Source organism: Colletotrichum chrysophilum (genome assembly GCF_026319265.1).
Source record: "Colletotrichum chrysophilum strain AFK26 chromosome Unknown scaffold_230, whole genome shotgun sequence".
Lineage (NCBI taxonomy): Eukaryota > Fungi > Ascomycota > Sordariomycetes > Glomerellales > Glomerellaceae > Colletotrichum > Colletotrichum chrysophilum.
Genome location: NW_026517517.1, coordinates 35850 through 56574, shown reverse-complemented (window position 1 = coordinate 56574; position 20725 = coordinate 35850). Strand labels below are relative to the sequence as shown.

The 20725-nt window shown below is 52.5% G+C and overlaps 7 protein-coding genes across 7 annotated transcripts; 1 reads left to right on the top strand and 6 right to left on the bottom strand.

Moving 5' to 3' along the window:
- Positions 1 to 343: 343 nt before the first annotated feature.
- COL26b_013444 (uncharacterized protein) lies at positions 344 to 1082 on the bottom strand (the record flags this gene model as incomplete). The annotated part of the gene is made up of 2 exons (XM_053186059.1): positions 344 to 362; positions 520 to 1082. 2 exons carry the CDS (start codon positions 1080 to 1082, stop codon positions 344 to 346), a joined length of 582 nt encoding a protein of 193 aa, XP_053030012.1.
- Positions 1083 to 3973: 2891 nt separating this feature from the next.
- Positions 3974 to 5518, bottom strand: COL26b_013443 (uncharacterized protein; the record flags this gene model as incomplete). The annotated part of the gene is made up of 1 exon (XM_053186058.1): positions 3974 to 5518. One exon carries the CDS (start codon positions 5516 to 5518, stop codon positions 3974 to 3976), a length of 1545 nt encoding a protein of 514 aa, XP_053030011.1.
- Positions 5519 to 6082: 564 nt separating this feature from the next.
- On the bottom strand, positions 6083 to 7537 carry COL26b_013442 (uncharacterized protein; the record flags this gene model as incomplete). Its single annotated transcript, XM_053186057.1, has 2 exons — positions 6083 to 6692; positions 6759 to 7537. 2 exons carry the CDS (start codon positions 7535 to 7537, stop codon positions 6083 to 6085), a joined length of 1389 nt encoding a protein of 462 aa, XP_053030010.1.
- Positions 7538 to 9002: 1465 nt separating this feature from the next.
- Positions 9003 to 9734, bottom strand: COL26b_013441 (uncharacterized protein; the record flags this gene model as incomplete). The annotated part of the gene is made up of 1 exon (XM_053186056.1): positions 9003 to 9734. The coding sequence occupies one exon, from the start codon at positions 9732 to 9734 to the stop codon at positions 9003 to 9005; it is 732 nt and encodes a 243-aa protein (XP_053030009.1).
- A 1835-nt stretch (positions 9735 to 11569) lies between these two features.
- COL26b_013440 (uncharacterized protein) lies at positions 11570 to 13062 on the bottom strand (the record flags this gene model as incomplete). The annotated part of the gene is made up of 3 exons (XM_053186055.1): positions 11570 to 12401; positions 12467 to 12673; positions 12731 to 13062. 3 exons carry the CDS (start codon positions 13060 to 13062, stop codon positions 11570 to 11572), a joined length of 1371 nt encoding a protein of 456 aa, XP_053030008.1.
- A 652-nt stretch (positions 13063 to 13714) lies between these two features.
- Positions 13715 to 15620, top strand: COL26b_013439 (uncharacterized protein; the record flags this gene model as incomplete). Its single annotated transcript, XM_053186054.1, has 7 exons — positions 13715 to 13928; positions 13988 to 14366; positions 14426 to 14500; positions 14556 to 14819; positions 14868 to 15181; positions 15242 to 15432; positions 15483 to 15620. The coding sequence occupies 7 exons, from the start codon at positions 13715 to 13717 to the stop codon at positions 15618 to 15620; spliced, it is 1575 nt and encodes a 524-aa protein (XP_053030007.1).
- Positions 15621 to 17974: 2354 nt separating this feature from the next.
- COL26b_013438 (uncharacterized protein) lies at positions 17975 to 18459 on the bottom strand (the record flags this gene model as incomplete). Its single annotated transcript, XM_053186053.1, has 3 exons — positions 17975 to 18046; positions 18193 to 18264; positions 18325 to 18459. 3 exons carry the CDS (start codon positions 18457 to 18459, stop codon positions 17975 to 17977), a joined length of 279 nt encoding a protein of 92 aa, XP_053030006.1.
- Positions 18460 to 20725: the final 2266 nt, after the last annotated feature.

The window sequence follows — 20725 nt, the reverse complement described above, 5'->3', positions numbered from 1 at the left end:
CAACGGAACTAGGGAACCAGCGGGAACTAGGGACGGACAGAACACACAGCAGCTCACGGGCAGGATTTGGAGGACGTTAGGAAGAGGAGTGTACTTTAGAGTATATAGCTTGAGCCTGCGGCCCTTCACGCCATATACCCTCCGGGAGGTCGGCCGCAAGGGCGGTTGCGCCCTTGCCGCCTCGGCGTTAAATACAACAACAACAACAACAATACCCTGCAGAGACCATTGGGCTGTGACATCCATGATTTGGTCAGATTGCCGCTGATACGAACAGGTGGGTAAAGTTGGAGCACCAATTCACTCAAAGTCAGCGGGAAGTGAGTTGAGTTGAGCGAATCCATCAGCTGGCGCCGCATCGCCTGCAGCAGATCCGGGAACCAAAATGGCTCACACCACTCCGTCCGAACGGTCTGCACTTGTAGGAATCGTGTAGCCAGTGCGAGAGCAGCTTTTGGTGAGAACTGACGACATTGACGTTGTCCGTGGAAATGGATCGTGCGAACACAAGGAACAAACGGCATCTTGTCGACATCAAAAATCTCAGTCATTGAGTACTCGTATCGTTCGTGGCCCAAGCCGTGACGTTTTCCTTGTTCGATTTCCTTCCATCGCTGATAACATTGCTTGCTGGTGAGAGCTCCTGAGTCCGAGGGCGATTGGGCCTCGGGGGTCAACTCAAGGCGAAGGTCCGACTCCCAGCCGGAGAGGACGTAGAGAAGTTGGTGCATGCCTCTAGTCGCAGCATAATTGTTCGCGTATCTGTCGACAGCGAACTCGTATGTGGGGACCTTGTGGTCACCGTACTCGGGAAGGACGACGACGACGTTGAGGCGTGTGAGGAATCGTCGGCGGTACGATCCGGCGCCCGAAAACATCTCGTCGAACTTTTCGAGCTCCGAAGTCTTGATGTGAAGCTCGTGGAAGGTGAGCCTCTCGAAGGCATGCCGAAACTTCTCCGACACGCTTGCGATGCTGGGTCGGATTGGCGACGAGGGCATCCCATTGCGGCAGTGGATTTCTTCAGGCAGCGGCAGCCACCAGGCGACGTGGTCGATGATTTCTTGAGGAAGCCTGTTCATCGTGAATCTGGTTGTTGATGTCGTCGCGCAGAGTTACCAAAGACGGCAACTGCGACGGCGACGGTGACAGTGACGGTGACGGACGATGGTGTTAAGGTTAGAGAACTCGGTGCGTGGGATGTTGAATTCTCAGCGGTTGAAATAAATAGAGACGGTGATCAGAATTTTCAAGGTGCCATGTGTGGGTAGAAGGTCGAAGGTGAAAAGGCGAAGGTGGTGAAGTGGGTGAAAACCAGCAACGTTGTTCCCACTTGAGGCAGGCACGCCCCCCAATCGTACCTTCCTTCCCTCATGACTTCGTTTCAAGCATGAGGAAAGCACAATCAACTGTTCAACTTGAACGATGTCATTTTCACTAATTGCAGCCAAAATTGGTCTTACTGCCAGCGGGCGCTATAAGTGCTTCATTTTGTGCTTGGTTACGATATAATACTTTCGTTCCTCAGGATGGGGGCCCTCCCTACCATATAACCCTCAATGTCAGTCCAGTCACAAGTACAAAATTACAGTTCCTTTTCTGTCCTGATGGAATCTCATGCTATTGTAAAATCTCTTAGCCAGCGGGTAGTCTTCCTAGGTCGACGGAGCTTTGCCCAAAATTCCGGGCAAATGACAATTCAACCAGGTGGGCAACATAAATCCAACCACCACACTAAGTAGGACCATTACAGGAAAATAGGTCATCGGGTTAGTCCTCAATAATCTTGCTAGAAATTTTCACCCGGGTAGTGTACCTCGCAAGGTTCATCTGGAAAAGTCATTCACAAACTCATAGATGTCCACTACACCTGAAGTACCTACTTAAGACTGAGATCTGGATCCTTTTTGTCACATCCACCTTTGTCTAGTTTCAAACATTACATCGCGTTATCCTATCTCCAAGCAGGAGTAGCCACATCATTTATCTTCTACGTGATTTTCTCCGTCGCCAGTTTATTGCTGTTATTGTCGCTATGTGTAAGTACTAGGTACTCTGTTCGAGTTCAAAACAACTCCAGATGCTAATTGCGTTATCAGCGGCACCCCTTCAGCCTAGAAAAATGGTCTCCATCAATGATATGCCACCCGAGATTCTCGAGCACATCTGCTCGTACTTGGTGATGTCCAACTTTGATGCGCATCCGTGGAAGCACCGTCTGGCCACTTGGTCAATTGCAGGGATCATATTATCCGAGACGCAGCGTCAAAAGCGTCTGTTGACCGTTACTGAACGGAACCCCATACTCTACCTGTTACTCCGTGCGCCACCTGCACTTGTATGCGGCCATTTTTGGGCACCGGAACAGCCTCTCGACGTATTAGGTCGTACGAACAAGACGGTGAGAGTGGACAAATTGGTCAAGCGGTGTTATGTTGGTATGGACCGCGGTATTGGGGAGCGCTCTCCTCCGTCGACGGCCCAAGAGAGACGTTACCAGGTTAGCAGGGCGGCGGACTTGGCTGGAATTGCCCTGCCGCTCCCTGAAGATGCGGAGAGCAACGTTTCTGTCCAAGCTAGCCTCGTACTCGCTCGGCATCCCAATCTCACAGAGTTAGGGTTGAGAGGGAACACGCAGGATCTTGCCCGGGTTTGCGACTTGAAGAGAAGCGACGGTGGACATCTACTTCCATTCCTCGAATCCATCCTCGCCACCTCAAGTTTAGGACGCCTTGAGGATCCGTACCTTTGCGAGCTGGAGTCGTCGCATCTGACCAAAATTCTAAACCTCGGTGCGGAAGTCTCGGACATTTTCATCGAGAATTTCTGGATATCGCTGACCCACGACCTTGCGACCCAGCATCTGACTGCCATCACACTAAACAACGTCGCTGTCAGCGTCGGCGACGTAAAAAAGCTCTTGAAAAATGCCCGCGGCCTAAGGAGTTTCGCCATGGACATCTGGGAAGGGCGTGTCTTCGCCTCTGATGTTATTACCGAGTTAGAGGAGCATTGCCCGGCCCTGGAAACGCTTTGTCTCAAGTTCGTTCCCCCAGGATGCACAAAAAAGGCGTATATTGGAGATGGCGACCCGTTCTCGCTGCGCAACTTCAACAACATACGGAATGTTTGGATCGACAATTGGAGCATTCTTAGGTCTATCCAGGAAAAGCCAGGACCGGTCACACGCCCGCTTAACCCGGGACGTCACGATTGGACAAGCCGCTGCAATGAATTCATGTCGACGCTTCCAGAGTCAGTGGAGCGGCTTCATTTCAGCGGCTCCGTTTTTCCCTCAATCTATGAATCGGTAAATGAGGAATGGTCTCTGATAGAGGACTTCGAGGCTCTTGCGGTAGATCACAAGTCCGGTCGCTATCCAAAGTTGCGAGAGGTGGCAGTAGAGGGAACTGGTGACGTAGAGCTGGTGAGAAAGGCTTTAGAAGATGGTGGTTTACGTGTTCTTTCTAAGGCGGAGAAGAAGCCATTTTTATGGTTCTGAAAAGGGAGACAAGGATGGCAGGAACGGCGACTCAAACAGAAGGTGGTTCAGTCAGCTATCTGGGCAGTGTCTACAAGTGTAATCCATACATCTTAGCGAGAATCACTATTGTATGTATATCGCAATAAAGTAACTATATTTCCTTCATGCCCGCTATTGTCATCATTTTTGTCGCCGCTATCGTTGCTGGCGTCGTTGATTCTACCGTCATCGCCCATCGTTGTTGTCCATCGTCGTAGTCGTCTATTGTTTTGTCTACTACTATCGTCCTCGTCGAAGTCGTAGGTGCGCTGTGATTGAAGTCATAGGGGAACGCACAGCCAGCAAAACTCTTCTTCAGAACAGCAGAATTGCCCGAAGATTGGGCAGCGATATGAAATAATAGTTATGACAGTGGATTCATTATCGAATAACTAAAATGTACATGTCTGAAGCTTGGGCTCAGAGCCAAATTCCCGGTGATCGACAACACTAGGTACATGTCTTTGTCCACCAGAACATTCCGAAAGGGACAAACGAGATCAAAGCATCCTGACCATGAATACCTCTTCCCACCCGCTGCAGAGCCTCCAAAGTTTCAGCAGAGGGCTTCCAGTCTCCAACATCAAGCATCCATCTCGGAAACGAGCGGACATGGTCCAGGGAGCTGTCATCGGTGCTTTGAGACGACTTGCTCGCTTCAGCACCACCGCCACTGCCCTTGGAACCATCATCATGGCCACTTCCCAGGTCATCATCGTGGTCAACCGCGCGCTCGCCGCCGCCGGACACACGAGACATGTTGGGCGGGATCTCGACATGCTTGTCGAAGTTAGACGGAACCCCGGGCGCCGCGTACGAAAGCCGCCAATACCCGCCGCGACTCATCTGGTTCACGTCACAGTACATCTGAAAGGTCTTCAGACTGGGCATCTGATCCAAGGCCTTGCACATCGCCTCAATCAAGGGCATCATGACGTCTTCCTCCGGAGTCCGCCGAAACTGCACCGGACACTGGCCTATCTGGCGGCCGGTCTTGAAGTACCACTCTCCGAACAGTTTGACCGGCTCGAACTGGAGGCACATGTAGGTCATGTCCTGCCAGAAGGGTGCAGGCTGCTCGGAAGGACCGTAAGGCCAGAAGAAGGACGGCTCCAGGATGCCGCGGTAGTCCAGCTTCGCGAAGTTGTTAAGCAGGCCGTGCATCGTGGCGCAGAAGTTTGCGTGGTATCTGTCGGTCACGAAGTCCAGTAGCTGCTCGAGCTCGAAGCAGGCCGAGGGGTCGATGTAGACCTTGGCGAAGTTGTGGGTCGGAAGCTGGAACGCGATCTCAGAGTCGGGGTGCTCATATTTGTCGAGGAACTCAAAATCAATATAATTAGCCGTCCGGGTCGGCATGGGCGAGAATGAGGTCCTCAAGCTTCGGGCACGCCTTAGCGATGGCGAGGATGCTGGAAGGTGTACCTGCGGAGAGGCATCAATGCAGGTCGTCTCGAGGGAACGGATGCACGGCGCCGCCGGCAGCGTGTCAAGATCCGGCAGCTCGATGACCGTAAATTCGCGACGGCGGTGTTGGCCCTTGACAGGCATGCCTCCCGGCACGACCTTTCCCCACGTCTGGCAGTTGATGGTCAGGCGGATGGCTTGGCGATCCGTCCAAGCCGAGAGGATGAGGAGCGTCTCCGAGACCGCTCTGGACGCCTCACGGCCTGCTTGGTCCATGTCGAGGGCCTTGTATGGGCGCTTGATGATACGCTGGAGGTATTCGTCCAGCTGAATGCGCAATGTGACACGCTTGACGAAGTTGCGACGGTAGGGGCTCGCGGAGAACATCGACTCAAACTTTTGGATATCGTCCTCGAGGTTGCTGATCTCGATGGTGCGGAAGAGGAGGCGCTCGATGGCACGCTGGAATTTGCGAGAGACCGTTGCAAACCGGGAAATAAGCCGAAGCTTGGGTCTGTATGGGTGGATGATGTCGTTTTTGAAACGGTGACTGATGATGCCGTCGACGATCTCCTGCGGAAGTCGATCCATGGTGGGCGAGAGGACGTGGTGTGGTGAAGTTTGACAGAAGCCAAGAGGAAACCCGACAGGAAAGCGTGGATGTTGGAAGGTGGAAGTTTGTGTCGGAGGAGGGCTGGTGAGATACTTGAACAAGCTGTGGCAGGCTCCCATTTCTTCTGGTGATGCGGGAACATGCATGCATGACCCAGAAAAAAGCCAACAAGTGTGTGGGCGGTGACAAACGGCATGCAAAAGGGGGCAGCCTGTTTAGCAAACAAATGAGGAGGTCACTTCCAGAGTTATCACCACCGGATAAACAGCATGTCTTGGTAGACTCAGTAGACAAGAGAACAACCTTTGTTGATTGAGTGTAAAGAGATCTGACTGTGGTTTGGAATAATAATAATACATTTGCTTTGTGCACATCAATCATTTCAATTCCTGGTCTGTTTTCCTTCTTCCTCATGGTTCCCAATTTTGGCAATGCTGTTAGAGATTCATTGCTCTCCGAGCCAAGACTTGGTACCAAGAGAAGTGCAATGTGGAAGGTCGTTACTGCAGCTGATATTTTATCAAACATGACGAAATGGTGCGCTAGATCCATGTGACAACCGCTTCCTGGTGGTGGTTTGCGATTGAGACCTTCCGGAACATATCTTCTAGTTCACTTGCACAGCATCCAGACTCTGCCAGGCCCCGGGCACGCAGTAGGACTCGGGGCTTGCCCAAGGGAAGCCCATCTAGTTCTTCTCTGTACTCTCGGTCCAGCACACCTGGGAGGTAGTATTCCACTTTCAAGGAGTTCGTCGAATACCACGTGCTGAGGCTATCGGCATCTCGTAGCTTAAAGATCTGCAAGGATCTCATCTGGGCGATGGCTCTGGTGACTGATCTGAGCAGCGGCATGACCGTGTCGGGGTTCACATCGAATCGTTCAGGTGCTTTCATTCGTTGAAAATTCCGTTTTGCAACTTCTGGCTTCATCTTCTTGGTCAATTCCCCTAGGAATGCAAGGGCCGAAACGGTCTGTTCTTCTGTCCCATAGCCAGGAGGACTCTGATCTTTGAGATGAAGAGCGAAAGCTTCCTGGCCCTTCTGGGGGCCGTTGCGGAAGTACCACGTTCCAGAGGGGGCTACAGGATTGAGCGTGATGAAGATGTAAGTGATATTCTCCCAGAACGGCTGTGGGTTTTTCGCGAGACTACTAGGCCAAAAGAAACAAGGATCCAACGGACCACTGTATCGAAATCTTTTGACGCTGTCAGCTAACCGGCGTAGAGCAAGAGAAAGCGAGTCTTCTTGCTGGCTTGGCACCAGGCTCGGCGGGTCGTGACCGGTGTAGTCAGGTCCGTCGATGTTAAAGTAAACCTTGGCCATTGAAGGTGCCTTGCTGATGGCTTGAACCAAATTCTCTCGCAAGCTCTGACGGAAGGCCAAGAATTCGCCAGGCTCGGTGTAACTCAGAAAGGTGCCTTTGAGACAGGGAAGTTTGGTTGCTAGTGCCAAATACGACAATGGTGAGAATTCGCGGAAACCCGGCTTTTTGCGAGACTCCGGGTTATTTAACAAAAGCCACCGAATGCAGTCGACTGGGGGCAGCTGCTCCGGGTAAAGGATTTCGAGATAGTCGTACTGATAATCAAGGTTGGTGCCAGAAAATCCTAGTTGATAAGGACGAGCTGTAATGAATAAGCCGATGTTGCAGTTCTTTTCCCAGCGACACAAGCAGTTCAAAAGATTGAGAATGGCATTTGTCGCGACTTTGTTGTTGGCCTCTCTCTCGGTTGCTTCGGGGTATTTCTGACAAAGCAAAAGTTTGATCTTAAACCCGAGATGCTTGAGAACATTGCGGCGGTGCGGGTGGGTGAAAAGGTCTGCGAAACGCTCCAGTTCGACATGATTGATGTCAATTTCCCTGAAAGTATGCCGCTCGATGGAGAGTTGGAATCGCTTAGAAACCGTCGCGAACGTCGGAGCACGACGGCGCCCGGTCAACCAAGGTGAGTAGTCGATGATCTGGTCAATGATCTCTTGTGGTAGTTTCTCCATGGTGGTGGCGCGTCGTCGTCGTTATCGTCGAGTGACGCGGCGAGTCCGAAGTAGATTAAGGAAAACGAGAAGGAGTTCTGACACACCAGTGAAAGTGGGAAGACTTCAGAATAGCAGACGGACATCTGCCGAATGCTGAAGTTGGGGCACCCAGAAGGTGAAATATGGAGGGAGAGTGACCGAGCCATTCACCCTTCCACATTCCGTCCGTGTCGGGAACATATTATCAAGTCATTCCATGATGTTCTTCGCATCTGCCATCCATTTTCTTTGTGATTTATCTTTTCGTAGATAACGCTGGCATTGTTGCCACCGTTACTGCAATTATTCCTTCATCATCGCGACTTCTATCAACTTCCAGGATTACATGTATTGTCCCTTGTCATTCTGACAGATTCATCGTGCTTCCGTCGGTGGTGTTATGTTCTTTGATAGAGACCATCTAATTCCCCTGTGTTCGTGCGGCTATACTTCCCACGTGTTTGATTACTCGTATTAAAAACGACAGTAGCGATAACGATAATGAGGACGACGATGAGTACAACGATGAGGGATAGCTATAATCATAGTATTGGAACTATAATAGTATAAGGTATGTAACGGTTAGGACAGAAGCAACGACGACAGTACGGTTAGTAGAGTATGACTACAGGGAAAGTAGCCGATGTAGCACAGGAAAAACAGACGGTCTCCTTTGATAATAGACACACTAGGCACCTGTGCTTCATGTGAATGAAATGAACAGGGGTTGATTTTGAGACTGCGTTAGATCTCTTACCCACTAAGCCCTTTGTTCAGCTGCAGAATGTCAGTCATTCATCATGATATTACCACTTGTGTCTGTCATAATCTAACAGCGGTGGCTCAAAAATCTTTATACTAGCGATGAGGGATACGACTGGCTTCGTAATGGAGTTGAGGTCTCAGATAAATGATCTGTTAGGCGAGTAGAGCTCGTGTACCACTGATAAAACCGCTGACCCATGGCTGACATCAGCGTGATTGAACTACCACACGTAAAGCACCCCTGGAGATACGTCAGACCTCAGAAAATTTGAAGATCTGACAGACTGAGCAAGAGTGATTGAGGATGAATCTTTGTCAACTTATTGTATTGCTGATGGTGATGGCCTCACTACAATCAATCAATCGACTCTGCTGAGACGCCGATGACTAACTGTTACAGTAACCAGCCAAAACGGGCCGCGTCAGCATACCTTAATTCTTTCTCAGGGGAAAAGGCTCAGGATTATTGACGAAGGGATTGAATTATGCTAGGTATCTAATGGCCATTGAACTCCCAGGAAACGATGGATACCCAACGCAGAATGCCTTCATGACGCTAAACAACCATATACACCTGTACCTGAACGCCACGCTGGGCTGGGACTAAGCCAGAACCCCCATTCATCGACGCGTTATAGACATTATTATAAATGTGGAAACATTACTACTCATCAACTCATCAGATCTGAGCCGGCTTGATCTTCGCCAGCTCGGTCGGCAAGCTCGAATGCTTCATCTCGGTCTCTCCATTCCATCCCCGGAACATAGGGTGAGACAGCAAAGGCGGGGTCTTGAGTCGTATCGTCGGCGGGCGGACCGGTCCGGCGTCCTCCTCAACCGGCAGTGTAACCCGCCGTGTGGGGTACTTCTTGTGCAGGATCTGCCACGTCTTTTCGACTCTTGCCTCATGCTCAGTCCAGTCTCCGCGTAGAGACATCAACAATCCTTCTCCCTCCTCTTCATCTTCGACACTCGTCCTTGAGCTAGTCCTCGCGTGCCAGGTGCGTGACCGTGTGCGGGCGGGCGGCGATACGGGAGTCACAGTGGAGACGTCCGTCCGGCTCTGTAATGACTTGCGAATCATGATACTCCGCTGCAGCTCCTCCTCCAACAAAATCCTCGAATGGCTCAGCTTCGTGCGGCGGGCAAATTCCTCCCAGGTGAGGTTCGGGTTGCGGAGGATGGCTGTGTTGTACTCGTGCGCAAGCTGCTTCTTCCGCCGGGCGCGGGCGACGACGAGATAAATGGTGACGGCGGCGACGGTCAGGATGAGAGAGCCGAGGACGGCCGAGACGATGATCAGGGTCTTGGTGCTCGGGGTGGAGGCGGCGGTGTTTCCGGAAAAGTCGACAGCGACGGGATCGGTGCCGATCTTTACCACGTCGTTTCTCGGGACGTGCGGGATCTTCATGTTTCTTCCCAGGTGATTGGGTGTATAGCGAGTGACGGATATAAGGGTTTAGTTATTATAACGAACGTAAGGTGGCCATGGAATTCGACAGATACCACGGCCGGGCTGGACGCGAGCAAGCGTGGTTATGTGAGTTGACGATTCTTGAGTCACAAAAAAGGTGTACGATGTGTTTCTCGCGGGCGGGTGGGATGGCTCGGGTTCTTGTATATGGGGTAACAAGCAGCAAGCCAAAAAGGCGGTCATTCTATTTAAAAAATTGATTGGGATGCAGAACCCCAAGCTTACTCCGTGCAGTACCCACGTCTCTTTAGTCTCCTGACCGCGCAGGAACGCGGCACTCACCGTATTATTTCACGGGCTGCAGGTGATGCTTCTTTCTGCACGCCATACTGTTCTGCCACGCTTGGCATAGGCGAGAGGGAACCCCTTCCCCTCCCCGTATGGGGACCGCCGTCGAGTCCGCGAAAGCCACCCCGGAGAGGAAGGCAGAGTTCGGATACGGGCTTGGGAGGCTGAAGCGAGAGGCCCTCTTAGAGGGCGAACATGGGCATGAAGACGTAAGCATGCCCTCTCGGAGTGGGATTCGGGATGGCTGGTGCACGCAGAAAGACGAATGGCCAGCTGTCTCTGTGGTGATCCGGCCGTTGGCCACGATAGTCGGAGGCCAGATGCTTCTTCTTCTTCCGTTGTCAGGCAACCTACCGGGGTAAAGCAAAAAGACGTGGAGGCATCACTCCATCGCCCGCTGTGGCACAGTGAAGACCAGGGCGAAGGAAAATTCTCTGGAAAACAACAAGAAGCGGACTTTAGGGCTGCCAGGGGCTCTGGATTGGCCACTTTTGCGCTATAATTGGCCCTGACTAGGCCTTGTCAGGTGTCCAACACGAGGTTAGGCACAGTAGCGCCGCATTGGCGGAGGGGCCCAAAAGCAAATCCCGGACGACGTGCCGGGGGTGACCAGGGGAGTTGGAGATAGAAGACGGGGAGAGGCCCTCGACCGCGGAATGGGCTCACGAACCCGGCCTATCAGGGCTTCTGGAACTCCCGGTGGCTGGACAGCGGCCGAGCCGTGCTTGACAAGGATCGGATGGTTTGTGTGGTGTCATTGGTGGTGAAGTGTGAAGATGGGCACTGCGCTGGGCAGTTGAATGGCATGGGATTTCTCCGCGCTGAGACTGGAAAGCCCATCGGCCGCATTTTTGGCCATTGGGCACTGATATGTCTGTCGATTTTGCGGCTGGTGTTGTCTCTGCCAATGAGTTGTTATTTTCTCTGGGTCTTTGAAGCACGTCACGTTGGAGAAGATGTGAGTGCTAGATGTCGAGATTCTGTCTGCATCGAATGTTGATTGACATGCATGCGAATGTACAGATTCGAATCGTTCGTCCATCTGCAAGATGAGATGAAGCTTCGGCGGCTTCATCAAAAAGATGGTCAGGGCTTTGGGCTGCCTCTACAGAGCCATTTGACTTCAGTAAATGAGCGTTGTTGGCATGTGAGGGAAAAAAGTTTTCAACAAGACCCCTGACATGACGATCTCCTCCCATGTCTCGCTAGAACAGCCACAATAGCGGATTTTTGCTTCTGGCTATGCTTCCTTTAGATAACAGATAGCACACCGCTTCGCACCGTTTGCGCTTTTCCGGCAAACACACAATGCCCAAACTTGAATCCGGAGTTTCTTCTTCTTCTTTATTGTGCGACGTCATGTTGCGCGTAGCAAATGTCTGTTTCATTAAACCAAGCAAATAATGTATTTCCACGCGCATTCTCCTGCATCTGCCCGCTGTCTCGTTTGTCTGAAGCACCTTAATCCCCGGGCCATGGCCGATTCACAGGCCATCCTCCAGCGCAAAATCCAACACGACAACCTTTCGTTGCTTCTCCTCGGTTCGCGTGTATATTGAAACCACCTGCCTTGACCCAGACACAAATGTCTCGAGCTGCGGCTCCCCGGAAAACCCATCCCCCTGCCACAGGCAGCGATACTCCAACCGCACCGTCGCATCATCCGCCGCCGCAGTCTCAGGCAGCCTGGCGCCCACAACCGTGAGTTTGTTATCTCGATTGCCCGGCAGAGCAAACACCACCGTCCTTTTCCCGGGTAAAGCAATGACATCTCCCCGGGCCCCCGTCCGCGTCGGCAGCGCGTCAGGCAACGCGTGCCTGCTCCAGTGGCCCCCGGGACTGCGGTAGTAGTGCATCCAGACTTCGTTTTCGCGGTTCAGGGCGTGAAACCCGCCGTCCTCGTCGGCTGCCTGGGCCTCCTGGTTCAGGATGCCGCTGTGCTGCGGGATGTCGAATACGATCAGGCCATCCGCGTCTGGGAAGACCGTCTCGCCGACCTCTAGATTCGCCAGCCGTTCGCCTCTGCTGTTGTTGAACGTCTTGCCGAGATCGTCGCTCGAGACGTAGAAGAGGCTGTAGTTATTCTCTGGACCGTTTGGTCCGGCTTGCACCGTGTGCAGGCGCGCTTCCGGGTCGTCGACGCCCTCGTACCATACGAACCCCCGGTATGTCCCAGACACGTGCACGCGGCCGTTGGCATAAGAAATGCCGTTGATGTATGGGTTGTTCTTGACGCCGGTGAGAAATTGGCCAATGTAGGAGTAGGATCGGTCCTTGCTGCTGTACTTGAAGAGGTGGTCGGAGCCTGCACCGGCTCTGCATTTCGTGCGTCCGCATCAGCTGCAGGTTTCATCTTCGCGAGATTGGGAATCTCAACTCACATGCCGATGCGATAGCTCAACAAGAGATCATTGTCGACGCGAATGAAGCGAGGGTACGTCGTTTCCAGGAAGATCTTTTCAATCGCCAATTGGCCGGTGCGCGTGTATCCCGGCAGTTGATTGTGTGTTGGGCTGAACAGCGATGCTCCCCACTTGTGTGTCTCTGGGCTCGTCGCGACGCCTGGTACTGACATGCGAAAGTGCAATCTGAATACAATGTTATCAGCGTTGCCGTTTATGAGATCGTGTGATCGAGAAACTCACGGATCACAGTGGTGGTCAAAGGCAACGTGGATTGTGCCATCCCCCTCGCATACACCTATCGAGATGGTGTTGTGTCCATCATCCGCCGTCTGCTCATAGTCCTCAAAGGTCAATGTCTCCCAATCGCCGAGTGTATCCTTGATGGGTCGCCGCGCCAAGCTGACGAACAGAGCATTACTCGTCGCGTCTTTGTGCCTGTAGAAGCAGGTATACTGCCATCCGTTGAAGGTTGTCAGCGCATCCTGTTGGAAAGAGTTTGCATTGATTCGGTGCTCTCTACGCGCGTCGAGCGCTAGCTCCGACTGTGACAAAAGTTTCAGTTGGGATACCATCTTCTCTAAAGCCGATCAGCAGATTTCCCAAAGTCAAATATGCGCAACATGGGAATGGGAACCCCGCGTGTAGAGGCCCGCGAGCACCCCTCCATTTTCACCACAGTGACGTACGGAAACCCCTACTCCTTGGTTCGGGGAAGAGGGGGCCGAGCCAATGGAAATGGACGGATGGCCGCGCGACGATTCCCCCGATGTGCCGACGCCGCTCCCGCCTCCCGAAGCTTGCCCCGACCGCCGACACATTTGTATGACCCGGCGGTTCTGACGACGCCCGATCCTACCTGGTATGAGTTAGTGCGTGCTGAGCAGCCTGTTGGTCCGGCTAGGTCGAGGCCGTCGAACCATGCCATCCCCGCAGGTTTCCCCCCGTTTTCTCCAGTTCCCCCGCGTTTGCAGGCATGTGCTTCTTTGTTCTGCCCAATGAGGCGCATCGGGGGAGGCTGGAAACGGGGCCCGTCCGAGAAACTGAGCAAACAAGACTTTGGGGAGCCGAGCCGTTCAGGCGGTAATGATGAGCGGAATGTTACATTGTGCAAATTGGTTATAAACATCGAGATATGTCCGAAGTTTGAGCTGTTGCTTTGCAGGGTTGCGTTTGCTCATCCTTCTTTGAGAGTTCAAGAGGCAGAAGAAGAAGAATAAATAGAAGATGGTCTGGAAGGACAAGAAGATCAACAACAATGACGACCGTCAGGCGTTGGAGGCCACCACGCCCACCAACACCAAGACGGTCTCTTGGCTCAAGGACTCTGGGCTGAGGCCGCTCAACTTTGGCCTGTTCTTCCTGCTCTGGGGAGACGTCGCGCACGGCTTTGATGGCAGTCTCATCAACAACTTGCAACAGATCGACCAATGGCAAGATGGTTCGTTGCCGAAACTGTACTGGTTCCTCGTCCAACACAACTGACATACTCAACAACAGACTTCAACCACCCTCGCGACAGCCTCCTCGGAGCTCTCAGCGCGTCTTACTGGGTTGGCAACATCATGGGTGTCCTGTTGATCCCGGTTCTTTCTGACCGGACGGGTCGTCGTATCGCTATCGCGGTGGGATGTATTCTCTGCATCGTCGGTGCCGTGATCTGCGCGGCGACTATGAATGTTGGGGCATTCATCGCTGGTCGTCTTCTCCTTGGCATGGGCGGCGTCATTTGCAGCACCGTTTCAACTATTCTCATGACCGAGCTGGCATACCCGGCGCACCGCGCCACGGCCACGGCACTCAGTTCCACAACCTACTCCGTCGGAGCCATCTTGGCTGCATGGGTTGCCTTTGGCAGCTTCCGCATCCCGGACTCTTGGTGCGTATTATGGTGTACGACATACCGAGTTATCAGCGGCTGCTAACATGAGCAAATAGGGCATGGCGCGCGCCGACAGTTGTACAGGCCGGCCCAAGCGCGATGGTTTTGATCGGCCTCTTTTTCCTCCCCGAGTAGGTTCGCCAAGAAATCTGCTCTTGACTCGGTGTGGTTAACCTTTGGACATAGGTCGCCAAGATGGCTCTGCAGCAAAGGCAAAGAGCAGACTGCGTTAGACATCCTGACCAAGTACCACGGCGCCGGCGACCCCAACGATGCTGTTGTTCAGCACGAGTACAATGAGATCAAGGAGACGATTGAAGCCGAAATGACTCAGAACAAGAACCCCTTCCATCTTAAGGCACTATTCGCGACCAAGGGTAACCGCTACCGTTCGTTCATCATTATCTGGTGCGGTATCTGCAAGCAGTGGTCAGGCAACGGTCTGGTCTCGTGAGTCAACCGAGCCGCTGGGATGGACCCATAGCTCACAATGCACAGGTACTACCTCGGCAGCATGCTCAAGAGCGCTGGCATCAGCAAACAGATTGAGACGACCCTCATCACGGCAACCTCGCAGATGTTCAGTTTCGCATGCTCATTCGCCTTTGCCTTCTTGCCTGCGCGAGTCGGTCGCAGGCCATTGATGTTGATCAGCATGGCCCTCATGTGGGTTGTCTTTGCTGTTATCACTGCCACCACGGGAGCATACGTCGAGACCGGGAACCGCCATGCGAGCTACACTACAGTTGCATTCATCTATCTCTACAGCGGTGTCCACAACCTGGGGTGGACGGGAGCCCAGATGCTCTACAGTAAGCACGCGAAAGCCAAGGACCAGGCATGCGGGATGAGGAGTTGCTAACGCCGCTTAGTCGTCGAGATCCTGCCTTACCACATCCGCGCCAAGGGCATGGCCATGTTCAGTCTGGTTGCGGGTATTTGCGGGGCCTTCAATACCTATGTCAACCCTGTCGGCATTGCGGCCATGTCGTGGAAGTTTTACTTCTTCTATGTTGGCTGGATTCTTGTGCAGTTCGTGGTCGTGTACCTGTTCTTCCCCGAGGTAAGGATGAGCCCATTAACCGTGTGGGAGCCGATGCTAACTCCCCGAAGACCAAGGGACCCAGCTTGGAGCAGATTGCTCTGCTCTTCGATGGAAAGGATGCTCAGCTTGGCAGAATCAATGCCGTGGCCGATGAGATGCTCGATGAGAAGAAGGATGTCGCTGTTGAAACGAGGGAGAGGCAGTAATTTGCATGGTTTGTTGCGGAGTTGAATGGCGTGGAAGATACCCAGATACCCATTCCACATTTTACCCAACCAGCATAGTTCAAATCGAGTCAATAATGCATGGTGCAATTGTTCCTCACTTCCGTGCCTTGTGTGAGTCCCATGGAATTTCAACCATAGCTCCCGTGGGATTTTGCCCCCGTAGAACTCATCCATGGGACAGGCTCTGCGCACAGAGTCATACCCCGCGGAAATGACCACTGTAAAATCTCAACTGGGTTAATTATGGACGTGGGGGGCTTTGTTCTTACACACTACAAGTTGAGATGCCAAGACATTGTAACGGCGCATCTATGACTAGCCGCTCGTAGGCAGTGTCAAGTGCAATAAGCCCCTTTGAACCAAAAAGCATCTTGGCCGGCCATCACAATGCCAAGACGTTGGCCACCTCATATTGAAAACACCACAGCACAGCCTCAAACATAACGACCATGGGATTGATGAACTCAGAATGGCAGCTGGCGGATGTTTCCATCCTGTTGTAAAATATCTACCAACGGCGTCTTTGTCCGACAACGAACCATCCCGTTCACTCTTTTAGCCTGAAGACGAGACAGCCGGTGGCACGAACTCAGATCTTATAGATCGTCTCTACCGTTTGTCTGGGTCTGGGCCATAGAGTTTCTGCACGTTCCAAGATGGCATCGTCACATAGAGCGATGTCTTTCCCTGTGCGAAGGGGCATCTTGACTGGCGACCTGTTTCCTATGTTGAAGACATTTCACGATTGGATACGCCCTCTGAACTATGACTTTACACCAGCTATTAAGGATCAATCAATGTTTCAGGAACTCGTAGTACGATTTACTATTGGAAGGAGTATCAGATGATTGAACAGATGAGCGCCAAGCCTGTCGGGTTATTGCGGCCTTTGTGAGTCCGTCGAGACCTAATGACGAGAACGAGACTGAGTTTAAGAATGGAGATATTTGAAACCAGAGCAGCAACTTTCTCTCGAAAGAACGGACTCTGTGGCCAATGATCGCCCGCTTCCTCCAAACGCCGATAGTTTCGGAGCTTCGCAATTGGCAAACAAACTTCTTGGCCATGTGTGTGTCCCTCGTTCCTGGAAGGGTTCGGTTAGGGTCCCTTGCGTAGGTTCCGCTCCGTGGATTGGCGGGGTGCCATGGTAGTTAGCCAACATGGGTCGCGGAACGAAATCCTGCCCATCGGTTAGAGCGGCCTTGCCCTCGTGGTCGCAACTGGGCAACTTCATTTAGAGTTCTACCATTTCTGGCCAGACGGCCGAAGGAGGTCGCCGAGTCAAGCCTCCCCGACCTGTCATCAGGTTTGAGATTGCGAACCTTGTGTGCGGCTCGGATAGGACCGAGGGCTGAGCGTACAACACCAGGCTGAACGGCAGAGTCACTTCATTGAAGCTCAGGATGAGTCTGTAAATGATAGTCCAAGTCAAATGCTCCATTCCTAGTATGTACAGTAAATGCCTATTCAGGGTATATGTCATGACATGATGACCAGCTTTCAGAGAAGCTGACAAGGCCGTGTGGTCCGTTCCCCAGTCATGAAGCTCTAATCATTCGTAAACCGTCTCCCAAATGCTGCCTGGCGTCAAGCTCCCGTGAGCTTGTATGAGTCCGTAGTCACCACCGACTTAAATCCCAGAAGACCTTGATGACATGGCCGTAGATGTCGCACTGAATGAACTCGCGTCACTCCCTTTCCTGCCTAACGCCGCAAGCTTTGGTCGTGTGACCTGCGGGGTCTTATTGACCTCCACAGATACCGTCGTGACCGTTTCGCACTGAATAGCCATTCCCATAACCGAGCCGTCTCCCATACCAAATCCTCTCATGCTGTCTGTGCTTGTGTTTGCGTCAACTCCGAGGCCTTTGAGACTGCCTGATTTTGTGCCTTTCAGGGCAATCTTCTCGCTCCATTTATCGCGTCGTCTCTGCCTTGGGCGGTCAATGCCGCCAACCACAATAGTGGTGTTACCGAACTTTGGAGGCTGGGAACACATGAAGGAAAAGGTTTCCAGACCAGTCTCCTGGGAAGGTGGACCGTCACAAGCGAAGACAATCGACCTTCGCGTAGACGAGTATAGGACCACGTCCAGCCAGCCATTACAGGCGATCATTGCTCCTGCAAAGCAAAAGTAGCCCAAGGATACCTCATGCCCTGCCATGGAGGCAAGACGCCCTGCAGCTAGCGGGGTAGTACATACGACGTACACCAGGGGATATAGTAAAAAGGTGTGCTGCCGGGCGTAATCTGGAATACCTGGTAGTCGTCTAAGAATTGTGGTGAGGCATACGATTCGAAAACTTTGCATCCGTGACATTCGTGTACTGTTGTTACTTGTTGAGGTGCTTCCGCTCCTGCAAGATGATGCTCTTCCAGATTGCGATCCAACACAGGTCGTTCCACTGCAGGTTGATGTTTCTCCGCATGTCGATGAGCCGCAGCAAGCTGGCTCGGGTGCGGGAGAGCCACAACAAGGAACAACCCCGCCGCTCCGTCGCGCCACTTTTTGTAGATGAAGAAAGATTATGAAGTAAATAATTGTAGTAACAATCAAAGAAATGAAGATCCATAGATAGTGTAAGGTGAGTCGGATGTCCTGATACTTCGAGTTGATCCAGCACTGTGACCATGTTAGCATGTAGTCCCCTGACTCGGTTTCGGTCTTGGTCTAATAACTTACCCATGCCCCTGCTCTAACGTACAAGCCGCCGTCATTCTTGCCGTTCTCCGTGACAATCACGCCGAGGATTCCGGTGCCGTACACGAAACCCCACATCATGACAATGGCGGTATGAAATGCCCATGTTGGCAGCATCTTTGCTCTGACGATCGATATGTATGTATGCATGGCGATAGCCGTGATGAAGACAGAGGAGGCGAGGTCGCCTGTCGAGATAAACCATCCTTGCGTCCAGCAAGTTTTCGTTCCCACCTCAATCGCATTTCTTGTAAGCCACTCCACGTTCAACAAGAAAGCCAATGCCTGCTGTATGTCGGCCAGTAGAAGGTTGAAGATTAGTACCAAAAACTGGTTTGGCGGCTCGTTGATCGCTCGTTGTATCCATGTCTCTTTCGTCGGCTTCTCTGATAACTCTTGCTGGGATGCCGACCACTCGTTCGGGATGATAAAAGCAGCCTCCGTCGGCGGTGGCGATTCGACCTTTGCTATAGGATCCTTCTTTTCTTCCCTCGGTGGCCCGTTGTGCCATGTTATCAGCTTGTACGTCAAGAACGTTAATAAGCCGAGACTGGTGAAGAAGGAGAAGAACCCCATCGCCGCCACGGCGGCGAGGCCATGACGAAGGACCGGAGGCAATGGGCGAATCGAGTAAGGCGAGTTATCCGAGTCGTAATGATCTATCGACTCGTTCATCTCCGCAATGTTGAATTGGTAGGCGGCGTTGCGCAGCTGCGTGACGATGTCATCCGGCAATCGTGGGCGGGCTGCCGGTGGGGTTATATGACGAATTGCTCAGCTCCGGGGGTAAGGCGGACTTGTGGGCGATATAAGAGGAGATCAGAGTCCGAGATATACCCCAGCTCAAGTTGACAAGCTATGGATGGGGGAGCTAACGGCACATCCTCTATTCTCCGGTGCCAAGATCCCTCATCCCGGTCGGATAATGAGATACGGTCGAGTCAAGGGCAGCGGAATTGACTCAGCGACTCCTGTGGGGGGACATGAACGTTTCCTTCCTCTTCGGAGGACCATCGGCAAACATCCCGCGCCGCCGAGTTGCGCTTCACAAGCAGCGCACTGGTAAACAGCTGATCTTTCATAATTTTCGATGATTAGAGTTCGGCTTCTGGTGGTGTACCATCTCAGCCTATGGGAAGATGTCTGAGTAGGCAGAGAAATGTGCATGTTCCATCCCCGTTCCAAAGCGTTCCAGGCTAAAGTATGTGTTGACGGGACGGGCTCTCATCAGCTCGGCGACCCGCGGACCGGACTGACTAACTCACTCTGCTAAGAGCTGCGACGGCTTGTTGGAGCAGGGTCAATCCTGCAGAGTTGTGCAAGGGGCGGCACCATTCAAAGTATTTCATTGGTTCACTCGTACAGGTTGAACTCTGTGCAGCTTCAAAATGTCCGAGCACGACGTGATGCCACGAGTTGGAGAAACAGCCGTGCCCTTCCCTTCCGCCAGTCGCGGTCGATTCCCGTACGCCTTTACGAACTGTTGGACTCTGCCTGGCCCTACCAGCGATCCTAGCATACGCGGTTCCAACATTTTGACTGCCTCATGGTTCTTCTCCGCAACGGTCTCAGGATGCACAGCAACGCGAGACCGTAACCGAGGCAGCGGTTAGTCATATAGCCGCTCGACTTTGATGAGAAATTATCATGAGCCTTCAACTTCCCCGGTTCCATTTTCCCATGGTAATTGAGGATGACAGTCTTAGCCGTTCGGATAATTTCTTCTGCCGAGTGAGAGTCAGACGTTGACCAGTCTGGGGAAATTCCCCACGTGATTAAACGATCGACCGATCATATTAGACTCTTAACACTTGCAACAGAAACATCGTATGGTCTTGGCCAAATCCACAACTGCGCCCGTTAAACATGTAGTATGCTGACGGTGGCAATTATTTACGGTCTAGGCGTCCTCCCACGTGGACTGCATTCTAGAAGGCCGGATCTCGCCCGAAATTTTAGTTTCCCCTGAAGTACGATAGATCTCAGGCTACGAAGGAGGCTAACGGGAATAGGGTGCGAAACCACCCTGCGTCGTCTCCTAAAAGTCTGGCCGGCACTGCCTTTGGTTTCGTTTCGACTCACCGTGCCCTGAAATCTTCCACTCAACACTTCTGCAACCCTCATGACAGGAGATCTATCTTGTATGCAAGATGCGAAGTTTGCTATTATTACACAGCCTCCAACGTATTAACGGCGTGCCCGTGGTCATTCGGATGGCTTGTCTACCGGCCAGGCTGACTGTTCCTACATGAACGTTATCCGGTACCATTCCCGCTATTACTGCGTAGCATAGTGGTACACACATCATGTGCCTGCATGGGTCCCTTCAATCAGCCATTCAAGAAGCACGCGATAGAACCCAATCTGGACATAAGCTTTTAGG